Source organism: Glossina fuscipes, unplaced genomic scaffold (genome assembly GCF_014805625.2).
Source record: "Glossina fuscipes isolate IAEA_lab_2018 unplaced genomic scaffold, Yale_Gfus_2 1, whole genome shotgun sequence".
Lineage (NCBI taxonomy): Eukaryota > Metazoa > Arthropoda > Insecta > Diptera > Glossinidae > Glossina > Glossina fuscipes.
In genome coordinates, this window is record NW_023998415.1 from 32,062,402 (window position 1) to 32,085,279 (window position 22,878).

Below are 22,878 nucleotides of genomic sequence, written 5' to 3' on the forward strand. Positions count from 1 at the left end.
AAAAAAAAAAAAAAAAAAAAAAAAAAAAAAAAAAAAAAAAAAAAAATCAGTTAATATTAAAATCATTTGTGAATTATGAAAATTTTTAAAAACGAATACCATCAACAATTTTCTCTATATAAGTTAAAGAAAAAAAAAAATTGTATATGCATTTAAATGAAATGATTGCCCAGATAATTAAACATAAATGCACAATTATTTATTTATTTATAAACATGCTAACAAAGTAGAACTGAAATGAAAATTAACTTAATAACATCTCTCCAATCAAAGTGAATGCATATAAATGTGTCGACAAAAGCATTTCATATAATTTGTATATATTTGGGCCGTGTGAGTTAAGAAATGTTAAGATAAGAGAAAAGAAAAATCGCTTCTTCGTTTTTAACCAATCTCTCCGAAATTTTCATTTTCGAAGAACTGAATTAAGCAAGAAACCGTTTTAATCGTTTCAAAATGCATTATAACACTCTTGACTTTCCCTTCAATTTTTCCTTAATACGTCAGGATTTCCATGACCGTTTCGCACATACACGGCACATATACGGCAATCGTAATTATGGGCAAACTTTGACGTATTCAAATGTCAAAAGAACTTTAGAAGTAATATTATAATTTGAGATAAGAAGGATGCCCTTAAATGAAGAGATGCTATGTACGGCCGTATTCTTCTGGCAAATCATAGCAACTTAAATCTTCTATTGCTATTTAATTTTTCCATAAATGCTAGGACATGAAAACTGCCTGTAGATTGATAACATATTTTGTCTAAAAGTATTTCTAATTTTTTTTTTTTTTTTTTTTTTTTTTCAAACCTTCTGGATTTTTGTGAACGGGTAAATATCAAAGCTCACGAATCGGTGATTGAAGGGATTTCTTCATCAATTTATCATTAGTTTTACTCACCCAAGTTATGTCCTAATTCGCATAGACAATGATCGTTAATAAATTGCGAACTTAAGCAATATTTCATCAGTTTTGATGTACAGCGTACAGCATTACACGAATTACCCACTTCTGGACCTGCAGAAAAGAACAAAACAAAAATTTATGTAAATTATACTCGCTTTCAGTTGCTTTATAGTGACCATAATCGTATTATTACTGACCTTCATAAAAGCTGTCATTCAATCGGCGCAACGCATTAATGGCATCTTGACGTGTGACTTGATGCTCAAAACGAAATTCTTCATAATTGGTTTGAGGATCTTTTCCTTTCAAATCACTTTTTTCACAGAGAATGCATCCCTGAGGCTCAGCTGAGGCGTTATGCATCATTAATAAACACACCAATGATAAAAATGTAAAACACCATAGGCATACACTCTGCGACGAATAAATAAAGCAGAAAATAGACGACGACAATGATGATGATGATGATGATGATGAGCAATATGTGTTACTTCTAGTAGCACTAAGGGACGGACTAGAGTAATGACGCTGTTGATTTTGTTTTTGATGATAAACTGATTTTAATTGATAAAAGTCGTCGTCATTGTTGCAAAGATGTCCCTTAGCTTTATAAGCTAATTTCCAACATTTGTTGTTAGTTGTGCTGCACTTACCGCTGCTGTTACCGCTTCGCCTGTGCAATATGCCATTATTTACTTTGGCTTCTGTTAAATGATTTATGGCAGACATATCCTCGTAACACTAGATTTGGTAAAATTTTTGGTTTAATTCTATTTTTATTTGTTTTATTTTTGTTTAACTTGAGGTTAATGGTTTATTTGTTATATTGTTATGTTGTTTTCTAAAACACATTTAATATTAATTATTTGTTGACATTATTTATGCATTCACATAATATGCATATATATGTGCATATATGCAAGCTGTTTCGGAACTGTTACTGCTGCGGCTATACGATTGAATTTGTAATACGATATATTAATTCGGGATTAAATTCAGAGTAAAATGTATTTAAATATTCATTCGAGTAGCATACGTCGAATACGTTTTTGCATACAGTTGTGCTCTATTCACGTTAATTCTTCGCGAGTTTGTTCACATTTTTAAAACAGTGGCCATGTGGCCACTTAAAATATATAGGTTGCGATTACAATTTAACTAACTAAACACTAAAGTAAAGCATACTTTGTCCGTAAAACCATTTCTCAAGCCTTTCTTCTTTCAATTGTAAAGAGTTGAGAAACTCAAAGTATCGATCTTAAATATTTTTAAATATATTTATATCTATGTTATCCTAAATTCAATTTTTTCAAAAAAAAAAAATTAAGGATAATATATAAATTAATATTTATAAAAAAAAAAAAAAAAACAAAAATTATTCAATTGAAATTTTTAAGCAACTCAATTATTCCATTTTCATTATCTGCATGATTTACTCTATTAATATGGTGGTGGCGTTATTTGCTTGCAAATATCTTAAAGTACCGTTTTAATAGACTTCTTCTTCTTCTTCTTCTTTCTTTCTTTGTTTATGCACTTACACACGTCCACTTCCGTTCACGATCTCTGTTGATCTGTTCAAATATTCGCTAAAAATTCACGAAACCATTCATATAATTCTCTTTGTTCTCTTTGCGTGCTCCTACTCTTATTTTTTATTTCAAAGGAAACAACTCTTATGGCCACGCTTTGTAGGAATAAATCGATTGCAACACACACACACACACACACACACACACACACACACGCACAGTGTTCTTTCTCGTTGCTATTGCTGTTATCACAGAGTGCTATAATTTTCATATGTAACGTAGGCATGCGTGAATTTACACGTTTAACTAATTCTTTTTTTTTTAGGTTAATTACACTAATGAGCTTTTTTCATATAGACTCTGCATATAAAGAGCAATTGTTTAATAGAAATTTTAGGAATGAAGAAATCGGAGAGCATTTTAAGAGAAAATAAATTATTAGATTAAGTACTAATCGGTTACCTTTTATTTATTTAGTAAAAATCACTTGAGACGTCTCTATGCAAAAGCAAAAAAAAAAAAAAAAAAAAAAAAAGGAAGACTAGTAACATGTTTACGCCTGATTGAATTTTTTTTAAAGTCAGCGTTAGCCTATATTGAAATCATTAAGCCCTTCAATAAGCTATGATATTTACACCGCGTATCAATGTATATCGACGAGTCTAGTATACGATGCAACGTTAGAACATGTGCTCTTGTACAATACAAAATTAAATCGCCGATGATGATCGCATGAACGTATACACGAATGATTTTGTGCTGACCTTTCTAGTCTAGATTAGTTAATTTTTAAGCTGAATGTAGAGATTTAAATAAGTAATAGTTGCAATAAAAAGAAAAGAGAAAAAATTATTGATTTTTTCTTAGGCACGGGAGCGAATGGTTTGTTTGGCATGATCTCTTGAGGTCGCAGAATTGACAGATGGCGAGTTGGCTAGAAGCAAATATATTCTAAATCGATTCTGACACTCACACTAGTTAAGATTATATGCAATCTTATATAACCTTAAATGGTTATGTCTATGATTTACGAGAAAGGTAATATATAATAAAGTAAAAAGTTAAAATAAATAAAAAAAATAATATATAATAAGTAAAAGTAATATTATAAAGGTAATATATATATATATATATATATATATATGTAGCCTCTAATTTGCGTATAAAAATATTAAATAAATTAAAATTACAAGAAATACATTACAAGAATTTGCTTAATTTATTCATTTGGTTTATGTGGCAACAAATGCAAAAAAAATTTGACTAATGCGATATGATTGCAAATCAAGCAAGAAAATCATGGTGTTTTCTATTAGGGTCTCTTCCCACCAAATTTTGTTTTCAATGATATGATTACTTGGTCGATTAAACAACACATAAAACGATTTTATTGAAACCACATGCAATGCATTTAATACTCACGAAGACTTAAGATAAACCTATGTGCTGTTATACCGATCGACTAAGGAATATTTTCTGAATCGATTTAAACCGAGTCATAAACTCTCTTGCTCCCTGTTTCTGACCTGTTTGTTCACCTGTCTGCTTGGCATAATATTTCTGTATTCAATAAGCAGGCCGTAATTTTAAAGATATCCTGATGACATTTATGGCCAAGATCGGTTTTGGCCCATGAATGTCTAATGCCGAAATAGGTCTGAATCGGGCCATTGTTGCAATTACCTTCCCTGCAAAGTAGCTTATTAGCGAAAAGTACTCGATGTAATGTTCAACGAAATAAATTGTTCAGCAAAATTTGGATCGGATAGATGGGTTTTGAAACCCACCTAATCAACCCCTCCTAGGAAAAATAATTTTTTTTATGAAAAAAGCCCTCATTTTTTATATATCTTCCAATAAATATCGTTTCATAATGCTATTAGGTCATATTGAAAATTCCGCGCGGAGTGGTGCATTAATGTCAATATATCGGGCAGCACTCATCTGATGGCCTCAAACAAACATGTGCTTAAAAGGTGACATTTCATTATGAAGATAGTTTCCTAATTCTTTGCTCGGAGAAAAAGTTGTATATTGATTCGAAAATAAATGAAATATCTGAAGGAATAAGTCATGTGAAGCTTTGTCACTATCAAAAATGCAAAAACTTGACGAAAAATTGTGAAGTGCATTGTATGTGAACTAAGGATCTTGGACTTGTCTATTCGAATCCGTTCAGAAAAGATGCATCTCGCTCTGGCCGGCTAGTCATTGAAAAAGTAGATGACATTTTACAACTGATGCAACAAGACTGACGCGCAGACTGGAACTATCAGGCAATAGTGAAGACACTAAACATTAACCACACGACACTTTGGAATCATTTGAAGAGAGCAGGCTACCAAAAGAAGTTGAAAAGAAGACCTAAGAACATCAAAATAAATTGCACTAAATTTGAACCCCACAAGGTAATTTTTTGGGCCCTATTTCGGAGAGGAGTGCTCGTAAGATGTAAGCCTTTATATGCCGGCATAGTCTACTTTCTAATACTAGGTAAAGAATAACAAAGATCTTTGCACTACGCTCACATTTTGGATCTCTTCCGATGTATAAGCTGTCTATGAGAAGCATTCTCTTACTTTTCATCTCGTCTATAGGTTTTTTTCATACTTTTAAGTTGGTCTTGCTTTGCAGGTAACGCGTTCAAATGTTGTGGACGAATCATAAGCATTTTTAAATGTCAGCTACGAACTTTAACATAAACTATGTCAATTGAGTTGTGATTTTTTTTTTTTTTTCTAATTATTAAATTTTCCAGCAAAGCATTGCAAGCAGGAGTATGAATAAGTCATCCTGAAATGTCAATCTGACTATGCACGCATCGAGTGCTCGTAGATGTTGCAGAGAAAGAAATTTTTCTGGGTTTTTGCACTTTATCAGACATTTGAAATTATTCGAAACGCTTCGCTTCTTGACTCACATATATACGCTCATGTGTTGCATTATATGGTGAGTGTGCAATAGAAAACTATTTATAACAATTCCTTAGGTGTTATAGGTAAAAACGCTTATGAATGATAACATTGTGCATTCAATGGCATGCAAATGTGAAATAAATAAAGAGATTATTTGAGCTTCAAATAAATTGTAAATCTTACACATATTTATCCTTTACGAATTTACCAACAACATGGTCGAAATCGTTTCTACAGAAAATGTGTACAAATATTCGATAGTTAGTCACATAAAAGTCATTGAAGAAGAAAGAAGAAATTTTAAAGTTTGGCTAAGGCCATGTTTGCCGTCTAACTTAGCTTATTATTTTTTTTTAAACGAATTTGCATCACTTAAGTGGAAACGAAATTGCCAGCCTTTACTTATTCTAAGAGAGAGAGAGAGAGTTCTTCAGAGGTTACATGGATTAATTAATAGGTCAAGTGTTTGCACTTTAATTACCTTAAGCTAGACACTAATATATAGCGTCTGTATGTGATGTTCTATATGTACTTTGAAAGGAAACTTGCACAAGGAAGGATGCACAAGTATTACGAAACCTCTTTCGCGAAATGAAAGTCTTGAACGTTTTTATGATATAACAAAATGAAGTGTTATATAAACTGCATTATCAATATCTTGAATAAATTTATATTTTGCAATCAATATTAAACGTAGATAAGAAGTACTTAACGCCAATTGATAGATAATGTTCAGAATGATATCACTTTTTCTGAAAAATGCCAAGATGTTTAAGTGCAACAAGTGTTTTATAAACAAAGTTTTCGAAAACTTTCTGCGTACATCGTTTAAATCTGGTATTATTAAAAATGAAAACCAGTAAAAATCGTCATGGTGGGGCGACGTCGACCCTTAAACACTTTACAATACTTCGCCTTATAATAATCCAATTATTTTGCGGGCCTTGTTCCCTTATGATAGATAAAAACTCTTATATGGAGTGGCTCCTACACAATAGACCCTACATGATCCAAACTTGGTGAAGTTAATTTTTATGTTAAACAACTACTGCTGGTGTAAGATCGAAAAGAGTTTTTTTGATAGCAAAACAAGTCAAATAAGTGTTGTTTTGCAATTTTACCATATTCAGGATAGTTACGCTGTTAGCTGACTGTTCCAGTTATTGCAAAGTATGCTTTTATGAATGATAAAAAAGCTGATATTTACAATTAATAAATAAGTAAATCAATACAGATTGCGGTTAACACAACAATAACAACTTTTGTCAATCGTTTTTTATCGTAAAACATTAAAAATTACACCTTCTTACCGCATAACAATATAATTAAAAGCGATTGATTATATGAGAAAGACATGAAAAAATCGAAAATTTTACCTAACAACTTCTATCGACTTTTGTGCGGAAATTGAAAAAAATGCATTTGTTTTGCTTATTAAAATTTTCTCAAAATACCGTTATAAGAGGACTGACCGTTAAAAATTGTTAGGACTAGTCTTTGGCTCAACATATCTCAATGTGCCGGCTTTCGTGAAAATAGCTTCAAAATTACGACCGGTATGTTGAACATAGAAATGCATGGGTAGAAATGAAACGAACAAATAATTTTAACTGAATTCAAGGAACATATCGTAAGTCTTTCTAGATACCATATATATTTTTCCTGAACCACAAGTAGTATAGGATACAAGAATAAATAGGGATGGAGAGGTAAATAATTTTATTCCTTTGAAGCTACATCTGCCTATTGCACGTAATTAGCATGTAAAACATAGCTGAATGTCGGCTGAAGAATGTCTCATATATATGTTAGCAAGTTACGAAGGGGAAAACGATTTTGTAAGCTTCCATCCTTTGATGAAAGGTAAGACGAAAGCCGCAAAATTTAAAATTGAGTTTAAAAAATATATAATGCCTCCCAGGTAATTAGTGTTTTAAGGGCTTAAGGCCATTACCTGAATCAAAGACGAAAGCTTTCGTCGAAGTCGTTTTTTAGACTTTGCTTCCATTTGTTACTCTATATGATTATTATCTTCGTTTTTCCTTATCTCTGACTTGCTTTTATGCTTTTGCTTTCAATTTACTTCATAAAAGCTTAACCATTTCACTAGAGATAACTAGAAAAACGGAGCGCACTCTCCAGAGGGTATGAATTGAAAATAATCGAATTTTGAAAATATTTTTGTGATTGTGAAATGCTCTTCGTGTATTGCCTCTCGGGATCATTCAACTCTTTTAATTTCCCTTTTTAATACGCTAAAGAGCAAGACCCTGTAACATAAATGTTGTAGAACTTATGCGGATGTATATAACGCTAGGCGAGCTTAAGATAGACTCGGAATCATTTTCTGAACAGGTTCAAGTTTATCAATGCGTCCGTTCAGGTATTTTTTGTGTTTAGTCTACAGGTCTTAATTTTTGAGAAATTTTGATGAAATTCGATACGTGTTCGCTGGCGCTATTTGGCGTATCGGGAACTCTATTAAAAAAGTTCAAAATTTAAGCATGATCACTGCTTGTTAAAGACGTCATTTTCAAAAAGTCGATATGTTATGAAAATCTTAATTTCGGAAGTTTCTCAGCAAAAGTCATTGAGTAATACTTTTTCTGAAATGACAATTTTTACGAAAAGTAAACGATTATATGGCAAAATTATTTATACTTTATATATTTCATGGTAACGGTAGGTCCTTAACAGCAGCTTGATGTAAACTGTACTAAGTTTGGACAAAATCAGGTCAGTTTTCGTGACTACAGTACATGTCCATATGAATTTTGATGGAAAGTTAGCTCTTCTATGTTGAAAAAGTCCAATTATTAATATTTCATAATGAAAATGTAGGAAAAACAAAAAAAAAATATCTTTGAAATAAGAAAATTTAATTTGTCAAATTAATCGACGTTTTGGGTCAAGTTCCGTACAAGGGCTCTTTGCTCTCGTATGGAAACAAGGTACGATTTTTGATATTTGACCACGAAAATAAATGCAGAGTTATATTAGCCGAACTCTGAAGGAAAATTTGCTTTAGCTAGATCAAGTAAGTTTTATATACCATAAAGGAGGAGGAGAAGAGAAAAATGTATGCAGTTCCCATAATAATAAATTAGCGTAAATATTGTCGAAAATATGTTTTAATGTTTTACATAATATTTTTGAAATTTCAAAATTTTGATATTCAATTTGCTTAAACATAACTTAAGCGTGATAAAAATTCTTTCTTGACATGAATATGCACATACACAATATTTCGATCGTTGTCTTCTACACGCGTAATCTATTGTGACGTGAAAATAAACGTAGTAAAATATATCTCGAAAATTTGTTCAGAAATATTTTTAAAATTTCATTTGCTAGAGAGATTTTTTTCTATTCTCTATACTATTTGTGGTGCAAATGTATGTTAACTTTTTTTGGGGATGTATACAGCACTCAGCAGTACTTAAGATAAGCTAATCTCTTATTCTACCAATTGATTAGGAATTATATTCTGAAACATATTCTGAATCGATTGATGAGCTTGTCTCTCTCTCTCTCTCTCTCTGTCTGTCTGTCTGTCAATCTGTCCATGTATTTTTGTGTTCAACCTTAAGCTTGTAATTTTTTGAGGATTTTAACGAAATTTGGTACACTGACTAATATTTGGCCCAAGGACGAATGCTATTAAAATTGAACTGGATCGAACTGATTTTGCAACCAGCTTCCCTACTAGGAAAAATATATATAAGTAGGTATAATGTTTAATAGTAGTAATACGGCATAAGTTTACTTTTTTGAATCCCCATATAAGAATTGTGAAGATAGGTAAGCCATTATATAAGTCGACAAAGTCCTAATTCTTTGAGATGACAATTGCTCTATAATAGCAACATTTGATACTTGAAAACCTAAATGCAGCAAATTGGGATTACGTGGATTTATTTTCTACTTATCTTTACATTGAAGGGTGTCCGAAGCGTCAACTGACGTAGTTCATATTCGCCAAATTACAATTTCTTTTTAAAGAATTCATTATTGTCGTCATAATAAGTTAAACTTTAAGTTTACTTTTCATTATAACTCGTGTACGTGATGGGATAAAATAGATCTATGTGTCCCTAATCGTCTACAATTCATTTATATATTAAATGAATATTAAACACCAAATTTTTATCATAAAATATTAAAAGTTAGACATTTTCTCCATAATGAGAATTTTCTCCATTAAGAGAATTGCGCGTAGGGCATGAGATGCAAAAGAATAGACTCATGTCGTTCAATTCTGATCTAATTCACTTCTAGGTCAGATTAATGTTATGGGCTACGGCTTAAAGATACAATATTAAAAAGAAGACATTCTTCATATATAACGTTTAATTTTCAATAAGAATCCTTATATGAGAGGGAATCGAAAAAAACAGACCTACATGGTTGAAACTATTGTGAACCATGAATTTCACCATGAAATATTTAAAATAAAAACCTTTCAACCATGAGAGGGGCTTAATTGCGTACGAACAGCTGACATGTGTCAAATATTGTCCTATCCTATTCTCTAGAATGTCGAGATGCTACTACTCACCGACGTTCTGTCGGAAAATTATGTTAACTGCAATTTTTTTCCCATATTGGGACATTTTCAAAATAGGCCGTTAAAAAGTGATCGGATCTAATCTATTTTCCATTGTCCTCGCTCTTTAGCTGCTTGCAAGAAATTTATGTGGGCTTCACATCAGCTCCGCATGACAAGCAAGTTGGTTTTACATGTCTATGTAGTTCTTTCCCTAAATTATTTTCGCTTGCCTTGTTTTTTTTTTTTGTTGTTTTTTCCTTTGTGTTCATATTCGTTGCACTATTCGGGAGAATGTTGGCTAGTTTCAACGTCGTGTAGTCATTCATCAATCATCATTTACCTTCAGACCATAAGCGTGAGCTTATTACTCTTTATTCGACATCCATTATCCCTTTTTTTCTACCTTTAATTCTCAATTTTTGATAGAAATCATGTCATGATGTCTTTTATGTCCAAAATGTTAGTTAATGAAACATGTTAAACCGGCGTTCTTTCGTGTTATCGCACAATTATTTGCAAACCCAACTTTTTCTGCATCATCGAACGAATACATCGAACGAATGGCATTTGGCTACAATAGCCATTTTCAAAAAGTCAATTTTGATCAAAGAAATGAAAGAAATTTCATGCAATCAAAGTAATTCGTTAATAGATTATAAGAGTAAAAGAGGAAATTGTGATGATGTTGTTTTTTTTGTACAATAGTGTTTATATAAAAACATGTAGTTCCTATGAAATTATTTATTTACAACCCAGTGCCCTACTGCACAAAACCACTCAAGTCTTGAAAGATATTTTTTAAAAATAAAACGACCAGACTAAAGTGTGTTGTAGAGTTAACTTAACAAAGTGAAAGAATAAAACTAAACAAGAGCATTTCGCATTCGGGATAAGTCTTGGTAGCCCTCACCGACTGCGAGATATATCAATTTTATGTTTATAATTTTATTAACTGTAGGCTCATTAATGGATGGATGTTTTCTAAACAACATTTCACATCTATAATTGACGCTTACACCGATTATTTTTTCTTTAGATAATTTCCGTCCGTTACTTATTTTTTAAGCTTGTTTATGAACAAGTTTTTAAATTTCATCTCCAAATTTGTTGTTTCAAATATTGCAACTTAAAACGGACGTATGAATAGACATATTGGCGGAGATATAGACGAATAAGCGCAAAAATCTACAACGAAGCAAATATGTTCGTATTAATTAAAAAATGCCCGTCGATCAGCAGTGTATATATAAAAGTTTAGGGGGTCTTGGAAGCAAACGGAACGATAAAACCATTATATCGCCATCAATGGGTGGTATTGTATATAATTTTTGGCCACATTGCTTCTATACACAAACGTAGAATGTGCTATTGTGTGCTATAATACATTCGGGAAATTACATATAAATAGAACTCTGTATACACACAAGTGTTTTTTTTTTATTATTTTTTTACTTAATAAAGTTGCGTTATTACAAACACGAAAGTGGTTGTTGTAGTGCGTATTTTTTTTTTTTTTTTTTTTTTCTTAATTTTAAATTATTTGTTAAATAAAAATTGAAAGTTGTTGCGCACATACCTTTGGCAAACAGTAAGCAAGCATATCGTCGAATGTGGTACGTAGACGTTATCTGAGGTCTGTTTACCTTTTGATATGAGCGGCATGCAAACTTCTTTATTATTCAATATCCAATAAAAATTTAACAAAATTTATCTGGAACGATACGAGCAGTAATTACGTCCACGTCAAATTATTTGCAAAACTTTTACGTAAGCGGAATGAATGCAAAAGTTTAAATATTTAATTTTTATTATAAACAGTTTCCGATTATATTTATTTATTATTGTTGTTTCAATTGAATTTATTAAGACATTGTCCACACCTGCGGTCGCGTTAACGATACAACAGAATTTTTTATGCGGCTTACAAAAACCGATTTTCAATTGAAGTAACTAACTACACAAGAATACTTATGACTACCATTTCTTAAAACTTTAACTCGAGTCTTTCTCGAAGCTATGTTTTTCAAATTGCCCATGTTTCTAACACTCTGGAATCTAAGTCTATTGCTTTCAGAATTTCAATAGCGTCATAGGAGTAATATTTGCTTAAAAATTGGTGAATTTTAATATATTATGCAATCGATTTTCAAAAGATTATGTAGTTAATTAAAATCGTTGACGCGTCTTTATACCCCATACCACTTGTGCTACAAGTTATATTAAGTTCATGCAAATCTACGTAATACCTACGAAAGACTTCAGATATACTCATCTGTTATTACATAAATCGTTTCAGCATTATCCTCCGAATCGTAGCACTTGGCATATATCGCATTCATAAATTAATATGATAAATACGGATCGAATGGAACAATTTTGAAATTCCGTCCCATATAAACGGTGCCTATGAAAAGTAAGATCTTATATGACTTTAAAGTCTAATATATAGTTTTCTGTAACGACAATTGTTGAAAATTAATAATATCTGCAACAAATAAATGAAGTTCGCTAGACTTGGAGCACATCAGTTGGCATTTGTGTAGTTGGGCATGTTCCAATATGAGCGCTTTCACGAAAAGCATGCTTTTGCATACAATGCATACAATCAATAGGTTTTGGTGTATAATCACAAAAATCACTATATAATTGTATTAGGCGAAGCGGTGGACGGTACTTATTGGTCGGCTTTATTCGACTCTATCATATTTTTACTTGTGGAATTGATTTCATGAATTTCTATTATTTCGTTTTTTACTTTAACAAAGAAGACGCGCTTTTATCAATGAGAACAAAGAACTCGATAGAAAATAGCAGAAATGTCCCTTTACTCAGAAATGTCCTTATAATCACATTGTCGTAATGTTGGCAATACCCAAAGAAAAACTTCAGACACTCTATACAGTGCATATAATCTTGATCGGCATGAAATTCTGAATTGATAAAGTCATATCTGTCCGTCTATTCGTCTCCGTAGTTTGTGTTCTTGACACTCTTTTGATCGCAAAAATGCGGATAACGCCTTCGAATTTGGTAGAAAATTCAAAGTTTTTCCGCTCGGGTTAGTATTGAAAAATGGCCAAATTAAACGGAATACAGACCCACAGCGATGCATAATCCGAATACAACTCTGTTTTTCGAAAAAAAAATTTGCGGTTTTGAGCACATAAAATTACTAAGATATATTAATATGTGAGTTTTTACAGAAGAAGCGATTTTTTCTCTTAGCCTTCCACCATTTTGCACCCAGAACAATAGTCAAAAGTATTTTTGAAAATATAATTCAATAGCGGTTTTTTCTTTAGAAAAATTGATTGAAAAATCTTTTTTTGATGTGAGTCTTTCTTTTTGGAAATCGGTCGAAAAGCGGCATAGGAACGAAGGATTCTCATTACTGGAAAAAAAATGGTCTCACGACAGTCACTAGAAAACTTTGAAATGTGGTACAACAACATCAAATTAACAAATTTGAGAAAAACGCAAGGTTGGCAAGGTGGTTTTCCTTTAATCTGCGATGCGTTCATCATGCAATCGATGGCTTTAATCACAACTGCGAGAGTGACAGACTTACGCTTAACATAGTTTTCATCATCAATTACTTATTGTATCTGTAAAACGGTTCCAAAGTCCATGTTCAGAAAATCGATCTTTTAGACCAATCCAAGTTTTTGGCCGCTCTATCCTAATTATCTTTTTATAGCATTCTTGAATATTTAAAGGATTACTTAAGAAAACGCCAAAATATCGCAAATTGATATTATCTCTTAAAGCATTGGGCTTAGTCTCTCTCTCTCTTACATATTTTTGTACAAATATCTAAACTAATTTCTGAAATCATCTTAATCGGTTAGGTGATTTGAAATTTAGCTCGTACACAAATCCATATGAAGTGCCGCCACATATCACATGATTCGTAATAACGCCTATTAGAAGATGCCCATGATCGACTACGGCATATTGTTGCATATTAAGTAATGTACAGTTATACACTTGCCGTATCGCTAGAAACAATGAAGAATGGCAAAATGGACTTAACCTCAACTTTTTGTTTATTTGAACATAAGTAAAGAATCTAGGGACCTACGTTCGATTATTTCCACTTTATAGGACAATATTGTAATTAAAAGATCAGAGGAAAAAAATTTGGCAATCAGTGTTGGACTGCATTATAATCGGACAACGCCGACTACTACATACCCCAAACCACTTCGCCTAGTACAATTATTCGCCCGTTTTGAGAATAATAGTTCAAAAAGCACACAGTATTTTCCCCATATATATCAGTCATAATTGTCACGGAGGCCCGCATTTTAGAAGGTTAGTTTTTCTCTGGATATAAGTTTGCACTTATATACGTTGAGGTTACAAAAAAACTAGTCATCCAAAATTCCTATCCTTAATTTTTTGGCTGAAACGCTATTGTGAATTAAATTTGGAGGGGGGCCAGGAAATAGACCCACGTGGTTCAAATTAGGTCCACTTCATTTTTTTATTTAATCACTATCACGAACAAATTTTCATCACAAAAAAATTAACAATACGGCCCTTTTTGCATATAGGAGTTTACGTTTCCTTATAAGCGGTGGTATCCAAAAAATGGACCCACCCGATACAAGTTCGGGAAGGTAGATTACTATTATGAGGTTATTTTAACCGTGGAATATAGAAAATTTGACTTTTTGCATAGAAAGCTTCAGTTTCCGTACGGGAGGGATCCAAAAATTGTCCCAGCCCGTCTAAAGCTTTCGTATCAATTGAGAATGTCGAAGCACTAATACTCAGCCACTTTTGCCGGCAAATTTTCAAAATAGCTAGTTTTTTCCATGTAACGACTTTTCATAATGGGGCGTTATATGATGAGTGGACGAAAAAGTGGTTCGATCGGAATCATTTTCAATGGTGTTTGCCCTTGAGCCATCATCAAAATATTTCAAAAATTTCGATTTACAGCTTGAACATAGATTAATATGGACAATGGATCTATCTTTTCTAGGTGTTACATACATCCGCACTAACTTAATATATAAAATATAACATTAGTGCATTCACTAATAAGTATAGCGTATGTGGTAAATTTGGCCACTTAGATAACTCAGATCTATATCTGCCTACATTGCTGATAAGATGCGTTGTAAATCGTAAGTCGCTCCATAGATGTATGGCGTCTATGGTTAGACAAATTGGTTTGATGTCGCACTTGAATAATTTTGCATCGTCTACACACAGTCTTGCAGTTTGTAAGACTTGAAGAAGAAATTTACTACCCTACTCTAATTTGAGTTTTATTGCTCCATTTTTAATGTTCAATCATGCGTTTCTTCAATCTATAGTCAGAAAGAGATTTTTATTTTTTCATTTGCATATCTGCTATTGTAGAAGATGTTAAAACAGCAGAAGAAGAGTTAATTGCAATCTTGAAATAATTTATCATCATTTTATCATCACTATGCTAATACAGAAAGAATATTTTTATTAGTTCGAATATCGAACAAGCAATGAATATAAACTGATTATCAGTTGTGGCTATCACAATAACAGAGATATTTTCATTTATTTATGTTAATCATCACATCTGAAAAATAATTATTATTCATTACTTGGCAAAGTTGAAAGCAGCGAAACAGATATGACTGAGTTGCTTTTCCTCCTTATGATATTTTTATTTCTCTAAGGATCAACATGGAAGAAATTAAAAACATTTCAAATAAAAGTATAGGTAAATAAATTATTGTTGTTATATTTTTTTCATAAAGCCGTGCAAAACTCACGCGTAAAGTTATAAAACGTAGTTATATTGAAACAAAGAGCCTTAGTGTGCTTGGTGGACTATTCGAATATTCAAGACGAATACAATACAATTTTCTTACTTAATTGTTATGAATACTCTTATGAAAATTTCTTAACTTCTTTTTATATGTTTGTATCAAAGCTTTGTTAAATAATAATATTATTATTATTATTATTCTTATAATATATTTAAATTAAAGAAATAAATTCTAGGACTATACAGAGGATAAGCACTAGGTTTTTTTCAATATTTCACGTTTATGTGTCAATACATGTGACGTTTTTTAATCTTTTTTTTTTCTTTTTTTTTTTTTTTTTGACCATTGAAAATGTGATAATTTGTTATCGAACAACACCGGTCTTGTTTTTGTTTAACACACTGTTTATAATGAACGATACACACCCAGGCAGTTCAAGGCTTCATAAAAATTTTTAAATGAATTTTTTTTCCTTTTTTATGAGTTTTTTCATATATTTTTACCTAAGAATGTTATTAACAAACACTTAATACTTTATTATGCTTATTTGTTTAAAAAGATTTCACGTCAATTTTCAAACACATCATATAAAAACAGGCGACATGAATAATTCACTAAATCGAAAGGAAGAAGAAATAACATGCACGCAACTGAAGTCATAACGTATTTCTATGTGCGAATAGTTTCTTTTTGTGTGCGTGTTTAGTTGGATTCTACTACCAAGGGTTGCAAAATATTTCCATTGGAGATGGGTTCGTACTCAACTTGGCACAGCAATCGTTAAATTAAATTACAAAATATTTCTATAATAAACTATGTCTGCAAAGTAGCAGAGTTTTTTTGCGCAATAGTACGCTAATCTCTTGTTCTTGCTATGTCCAAATGACAAGTGTCTACTCACGGATCAATGCGTTTTAGTTTCTTTAATCGTTTTAATATCAAAAATTGCATTGATATTTAGCATTAGGCGGCGGCCAGGAAATCACCATTCGCAAGTTGAACGTCCAGATTGTTCAGCAAATCACTCTCTTCAGCGCCATGCTCGCCCAATATGATGTTAGGGTATCACCTAAAACCGAATGCATTGAATTCGACCTGAAAATTAAGATTAGCATTAGAGATCTTCAACCCATATAGTGCAATAGAGCCGCAACACTTATGAAAAAGCTGCTCCTACGCCTATGAGTTCTTAAGCGTAACTCGTTTACAGACAAAGCCTGAAATCTCGAAAAACATTTTTAGAAATGAAATTTTTTAAACTTGCTGTTCAAAATACTGTCGCTTAGGAAATGCACTTGTATGTAAAGTTTACAGCAAATGTTTAGAAAAATTATAGAAAAACTTTAAAAACCTACTAAATATGACTTTTTTACAAGCCTATGTTCTGCAACATGTCTTTCTTATGTTTATAATGTAGGTACTATTCATGTCCACGTTATAGGTTTCTTTGGTATCTTCATTTACACTAATTTAAATAGTTATTTGCATCCACTTGAACTTAGGCCACTTTAATACTCCCACAAGCATACGAGGCAAGAGTTTTACATATATCCACTGACAGCTAATTTCCATTTAATATTTTATTTTGAAAGTTTTATTATCATTTCTTATATGGTATAGTTGTATACATAGGGTAATGTCTTGTTTATCAAAACTATGGCTCACTTATTTAGAGTTCGAGATTTTAAACCCAACACTCAAAAATTATTCCAGACAAATTATCCCAATAATAATATTAGTAGCAGCATGAAAGCGTCTTCCACGTCACCGTTAGAGATTATACTAATTTTTCGAGATTAACGTGAGTCCGCGTGATACTGCAATGAAAAGTTCTTCACTTACCCATCTCTAGGTCTTTTGCTTTTCTCTCGAATAAGGGTAGTTACTTACTGTTTCGCCACCAAGCGAATGTGACTAGTTACACATTACGCTTACTGATATTATGAGTAATTCAACTGAGCGAATGGAGAAAAGGAAGAGAATAAATATCTAACACAAGTCACTTATTAGATTTTCATAATAATCGCTACTAGTGTTGTTTTTGTTCTTAGAAAAAAAAAAAAAAAAAAAATAAGGCAAGTATTATACCTATATATTAGGGTGACCAGTTTATTTTCTCTATAAGAGTTATAGCTTATTAATAATGAATTAAGAATTCATTTAAGCATTTAATCTAAATGAAAGGAGCTTGCATGCGCATGACGGCCTCTGTGATATGCCTTGCATTTATGCGATAAGGTATGCCAAAGCATATGATATTAAAAATAGGTTGCAATGTGTTACTCATTACCTATACAAGTTACCTCAATTTGTCACCATAAGAAGATTGTAAACCTCACAATCAATTTGCTTAAAATTGAATTGAAAACGACATCTTTTCATTTGCTTTGTTGTGAAATGCATTTAAGTCGAAAAATTTTTAATTAAAAATCTCTTGAAAAACCAGAGGACAAATGCAAATAACAAGAGCATGTAAAAATTGCTGAGTAATGCGTTTTATTTTTTCTTTTTCAATAGTAAGGACACATAGAACATAGTGACATTCGCTTTGGTTACGTATCACTTGAAATAACTATTCGCTTATTATATCAGTTTGCGGATGTGGGTTATTTTCACCCTGTACTTTTACGGGGGTTCAAACAAATAGTCGAATTAGCTTTCGAATGAAGATCTGATAACTACCGTATATTTTATTCCTTTTTCTCTTTAGAGTATTTCGTTTGCTTTCTATTATAAACAGGTTTGTAAACGCAACCCCATCCTCTTTCAAGCCGACCTGAAAAATCAATCATAGAAAATATAAACATCAAGAACTAATTTTACGTATTAATTGGACTTGTGTTGACAGTTCAATCAGTAAATAGAATAAATCTTTGGATCTTATGTAGAAACATGTACTCTATCACCGATGATATGGCTAATTGTAGTCCTAGATGAAAAAATCTTGCAACTGCCTATCCTTCAAAGACTAAGTGGTGTAGATTTATAATCAACATAAATAAAATTTATGCTCCATCGTATCTGATAAGCATAAGGTAAGTTGAAGGGTGCTCCAAAATGAATGGATCCTTTTTATTTCATTATCGTATCTTGATTTCAAACTTTTTATGATTTAAATTCAACTTTAACGATTATATATCCATATATATTATATATAACTATAATACGGTTAAATGAATTTGATCAAAAGGCCAGGATATATACAAGGCTGGGCATTCATTTCGCAGGCTTTTTTGTTTTGCGTGTGACATGCATGTCTCCATACGTTCTAGGAAAGTATAAACATTAAGGGAAGGGATATAAAAGAGCATGACGATAAATATGAAAAATGTTTTTATATGCACGTGAGTACGTGCAATATGAACTCCTGCAAAAATATACAATGAACTTATTCAATGTGTAAACACATATCGCGAAGTCGTAAAACATGACGATATATGCGTAGCTAAAATGTAAAGAAGGCAAACCGATTTAAAAAAAAATTAAGAAAAGAATATACTTATCGTGGCTGTGTAAAATGGATAAATTTCTTCGAATGGATTTAAAAAAGATTAAAATGAAAATATAACCTCAAAAAAGTAAGAGAACGCAATAAAAGAACGCAAATGCAAATTCTCATAATAACCACGAAAAGAAAGAAAGAAAGATTGTTCTTCATCCTTTGCCAGCGTTTAACATATGTAAACTTCTCCATTTACTTTGCTCGTCTAAAGATTAATAAGTAAATTTAAACTCGTCATAAATTCGAAAAAAAAAAACGATGACATGGTATATTTGGTAAATTGCCGAAACCGTTCCTGCATGCCTTACGCGTTTTTCTCATCGCAGCAGAAGAGCGTTACACGTATAGGAGATATTTCCTGAGTGATTGGTCTTTAAAGGAAATTTGTCGCTTATTATTTTGTAGTTGCGGGCCGAATCGATCATCATCTTTCAGTTTTTACTTCAACTATGATTTAAAAGCAAAACATATTAGATAGATCTATTTAATTATTATATATATGTAGAAAATATAACATGTCCACTACAACCACAAAAGCGACAAAGCGGTTATGAAAATATATATTAAAGAATTAAGAAAATTATGTTTAGCAATGACCGAATATATATATAAATTAAACTTTTGTAATTTTAGGCGAATGAAACCGATTTTGTCCATACATATTATAAGATCGCCCATAGCATATACGTTAACATTTTCATGGATTTATCTGCTTTAGCTTATTAGTAATGAGCAAAAAACCAAATTTTTATTCCTTTTGAAAGGAAAAGGTGTCCTCATTTTACATAGTACTGTAGGCGTGACGTTCGACCGATTTAACGCCTTGTCAATACCAATAAGCTGGCAAGAACTTGCTGTGGTTTTGCCAAGCTTGAAGTTAGTATCTTATTTTTTTTGGCCGAAGACCAAACAACAACAACATATATCACACAGACGAACAGACAAAGGTAAACCGATTCAGAATCTGATGCTGATACCGAATATACACACAATGTGAGTTCTGCGAGGCTTCCTTCCGAGTGTTTTCAAACGTTTTGTAAAATAAATACACGTCCATTTTTTGATAATATTTTTTATACCAGCCACCGAAGGATCGATATATATTCACTATGTCAAAGCGTATGCAGCATCCAGAAATAATGTTCACAGATTCTATAAAGTTTACATATTTATTAATCAGGGTCAAATTCTGCATCGCTTTAAACATGTTTGTCGACGCATCTGTCTTTCTGGTCCATGATAAAAAGAACCTATATATAAAAAAATGCGAAAATCAGTCATGCTCACCTACTTTTATAATATGTAATACGAAAATTTAGGTTTTTCGTTTTTAAACCCTACACCACTTGTGTGTGATACAAGGTATATTAGGTTTGTGCGAACGTATGTAACACGCAGGAGGCCTTAAGGTCCATCTATTATCATTTTCTTAATCGATCTAAGTCTATCTATCTGTCAGGCTGTCCGTCCGATGTCCGTTCTTGTAAACTTGTATTCAACCCACAGGTCGCAATTTTTAAAATCAGTTCGGACCGATTCCCTTTTTAGACCAGTCCCCATATAACGACTTCTCAAAAGAGGGCGAAAAATCCCTGTTACACAATTTTTCGAGAAATACCTAAGTAATAGTATTTCGGCATTATAAATTGATGTGAAAACTTTAGATTCACTGAGACAATTTTTTGAACCTTCTGTCATATAACATGTTCGTCTTCCTACGAAAACTGAATGTTTACATAGTAAAAAATATACTTTTTAGTATATCGTCGAAAATTAGTTCTTAATAGGAAATTGACATAAAAATAGACCTTACCGAACTTGCAGCACGTATATCTATTTGTTCGATCCCACCGCATATAAGGATTCCTCTGTGGGCTATGCATACACCATAACTGTATTAGGCAAAATGAAGTAGGGTATCTAATAATTGGGCTTAATTGACTCTAACGTTCCTACTTGTTTTGTTTAATCTTTCTTTAAAATGGAAGCGGTAGATATAAAAGATTCGGTGACAATCGAACATCATTTTCGTACATGTTTCTCTTTTTACGGCAACAAATATTTTTACAACATTGCATAAATTTGTCAGTCTCAATGTTGTCAACAAAATTAACAATAGAATTAATAAATTTTTGGACATTTTTTATTTAATTGTCAAACGGTTGAAGCTTATGCTGATGAATAAGTTTTTGGCTTTGCGCCAAACTTTGATCAGGTGGTAATTTTTAACAGAGTCGTTAATGTAATGACTTTATTAATTTGAACACTAATTTAAAGGCGTTGGAATATTAATCAGACGTGAAATTTGTTAAAAAATGAAGAGCAAATAAATTCGAATATAATTTGTTCACATATCAAATTGTTTATTTTCCTATTATATATTCTTAATCCGTATCAATAGACTATAGACTATAATATTGAGTAGGCGTGGTCATTTTTTTATACATTTATTTGCTATGGTTTATGAGTAATGAGTAAAAAAGCAATTTTTCACATTCTTTAAAAAACAGACATCTTCTCAGTTTACGTGATGCTATGGGTGTGTCCTTCGACCGATTTGGCCTATTTTCAATACCAACCTGCGTGTGAGAACTTTCAATGTTTCTGCCGTATCTAAAGTCGCCAGGTTCACTTTTGTCGCCAGAAAATTTGTACAACAGAAATTACACAGACGGACAGACGGACAGACGGACATACTTGATTCGATTTAGAATTTGATGCTAGTCAAGAATATACATATAAACTTTGTGGGGTCTCTGATGTTTCCTTCTTCTTTCTATATATCTAGGTAATGCTAATATTTTCTTAAAAAATGACAAGACGGGTTTGTTGTGTGGGGGGACTTTGAAAATTGAACATTTTCTTCGTGCAATGATTTTTTCAAAATAAGGCGTTTCAAGAGAAACAGCCATGAAAATGATGTCATCCAACACAAAACAGACGGACAGAGGGCTTAACTTGATTCGCGAAATGTTTCTAATACGACGGATATAACAAAAGATGTCTTCATTTAAAGTCCTTCTGGATGTTACAAATATACGCAAATATTCCGTGTACCCTACACCACAAGCGGACCAGAATGTTATGAAAGGTCTTCCCTTTTGACTTAGCTGTTCCACAATTCTGCATAGGAATTGTTTTTACAAAATTTGATAGAAAGCTTACACTGCAGCTTAGTATTAAATTTATAATGAGATTCGGTCATTGCCAGGTACAACACCCACACCTATTTGATAATAAGCTTTTTGTCTTAGTTATTTATTGTTATTTCACACCTGGTCTAAACTGGTTTTTTACATTTTAATATCTTTTATAATGCAATCAGTTTGTTTACCATTTGAAAAAAATCTAAATAAATATTTTTTTCTTTCGCTTACTGTTGCTTACTGAACTTATTACTATGTGCCCTATTAAGATGCGAGTAACTGGAATATTCTGATACTGTATACAATGGCTATAAATAAATTTATCAAATCTTGTTAAAACTCTTTACATTTTTCCGCTTCATTCAACATCATAGAATACTTTGAAGGAATCTTTTTAAAAGCCTACGTTAGTACTGCAATCAGTTTTTAATTTTAAGCTTCCAAGACTAAACTTAAATTAATAGTACCTTAAAAAGTCGTTGCACATTGCAAATGTTTTTTAAGTTGCAAGTAATTTCTTAATGGGAGACTCGTGGATATATTCATTCGTTACCGTACTT

General features: G+C 31.9%; 1 protein-coding gene across 1 annotated transcript in view; it reads right to left on the minus strand.

Annotated features, from left to right (window-relative positions):
- Window positions 1-2,477, minus strand: part of LOC119645373 — a 27,177-nt gene extending 24,700 nt beyond the window's left edge. Inside the window, exons 1-3 of the mRNA XM_038045558.1 lie at window positions 2,454-2,477; window positions 1,110-1,653; window positions 907-1,023 (exon numbers count right to left, since the gene is read on the minus strand). Of these exons, the coding sequence (XP_037901486.1) occupies window positions 907-1,023; window positions 1,110-1,641 (649 nt within the window). The 5' untranslated portion in view covers window positions 1,642-1,653; window positions 2,454-2,477. The remainder of the gene's footprint in view (window positions 1-906; window positions 1,024-1,109; window positions 1,654-2,453) is intronic.
- Between the last annotated feature and the right edge of the window lie 20,401 nt (window positions 2,478-22,878).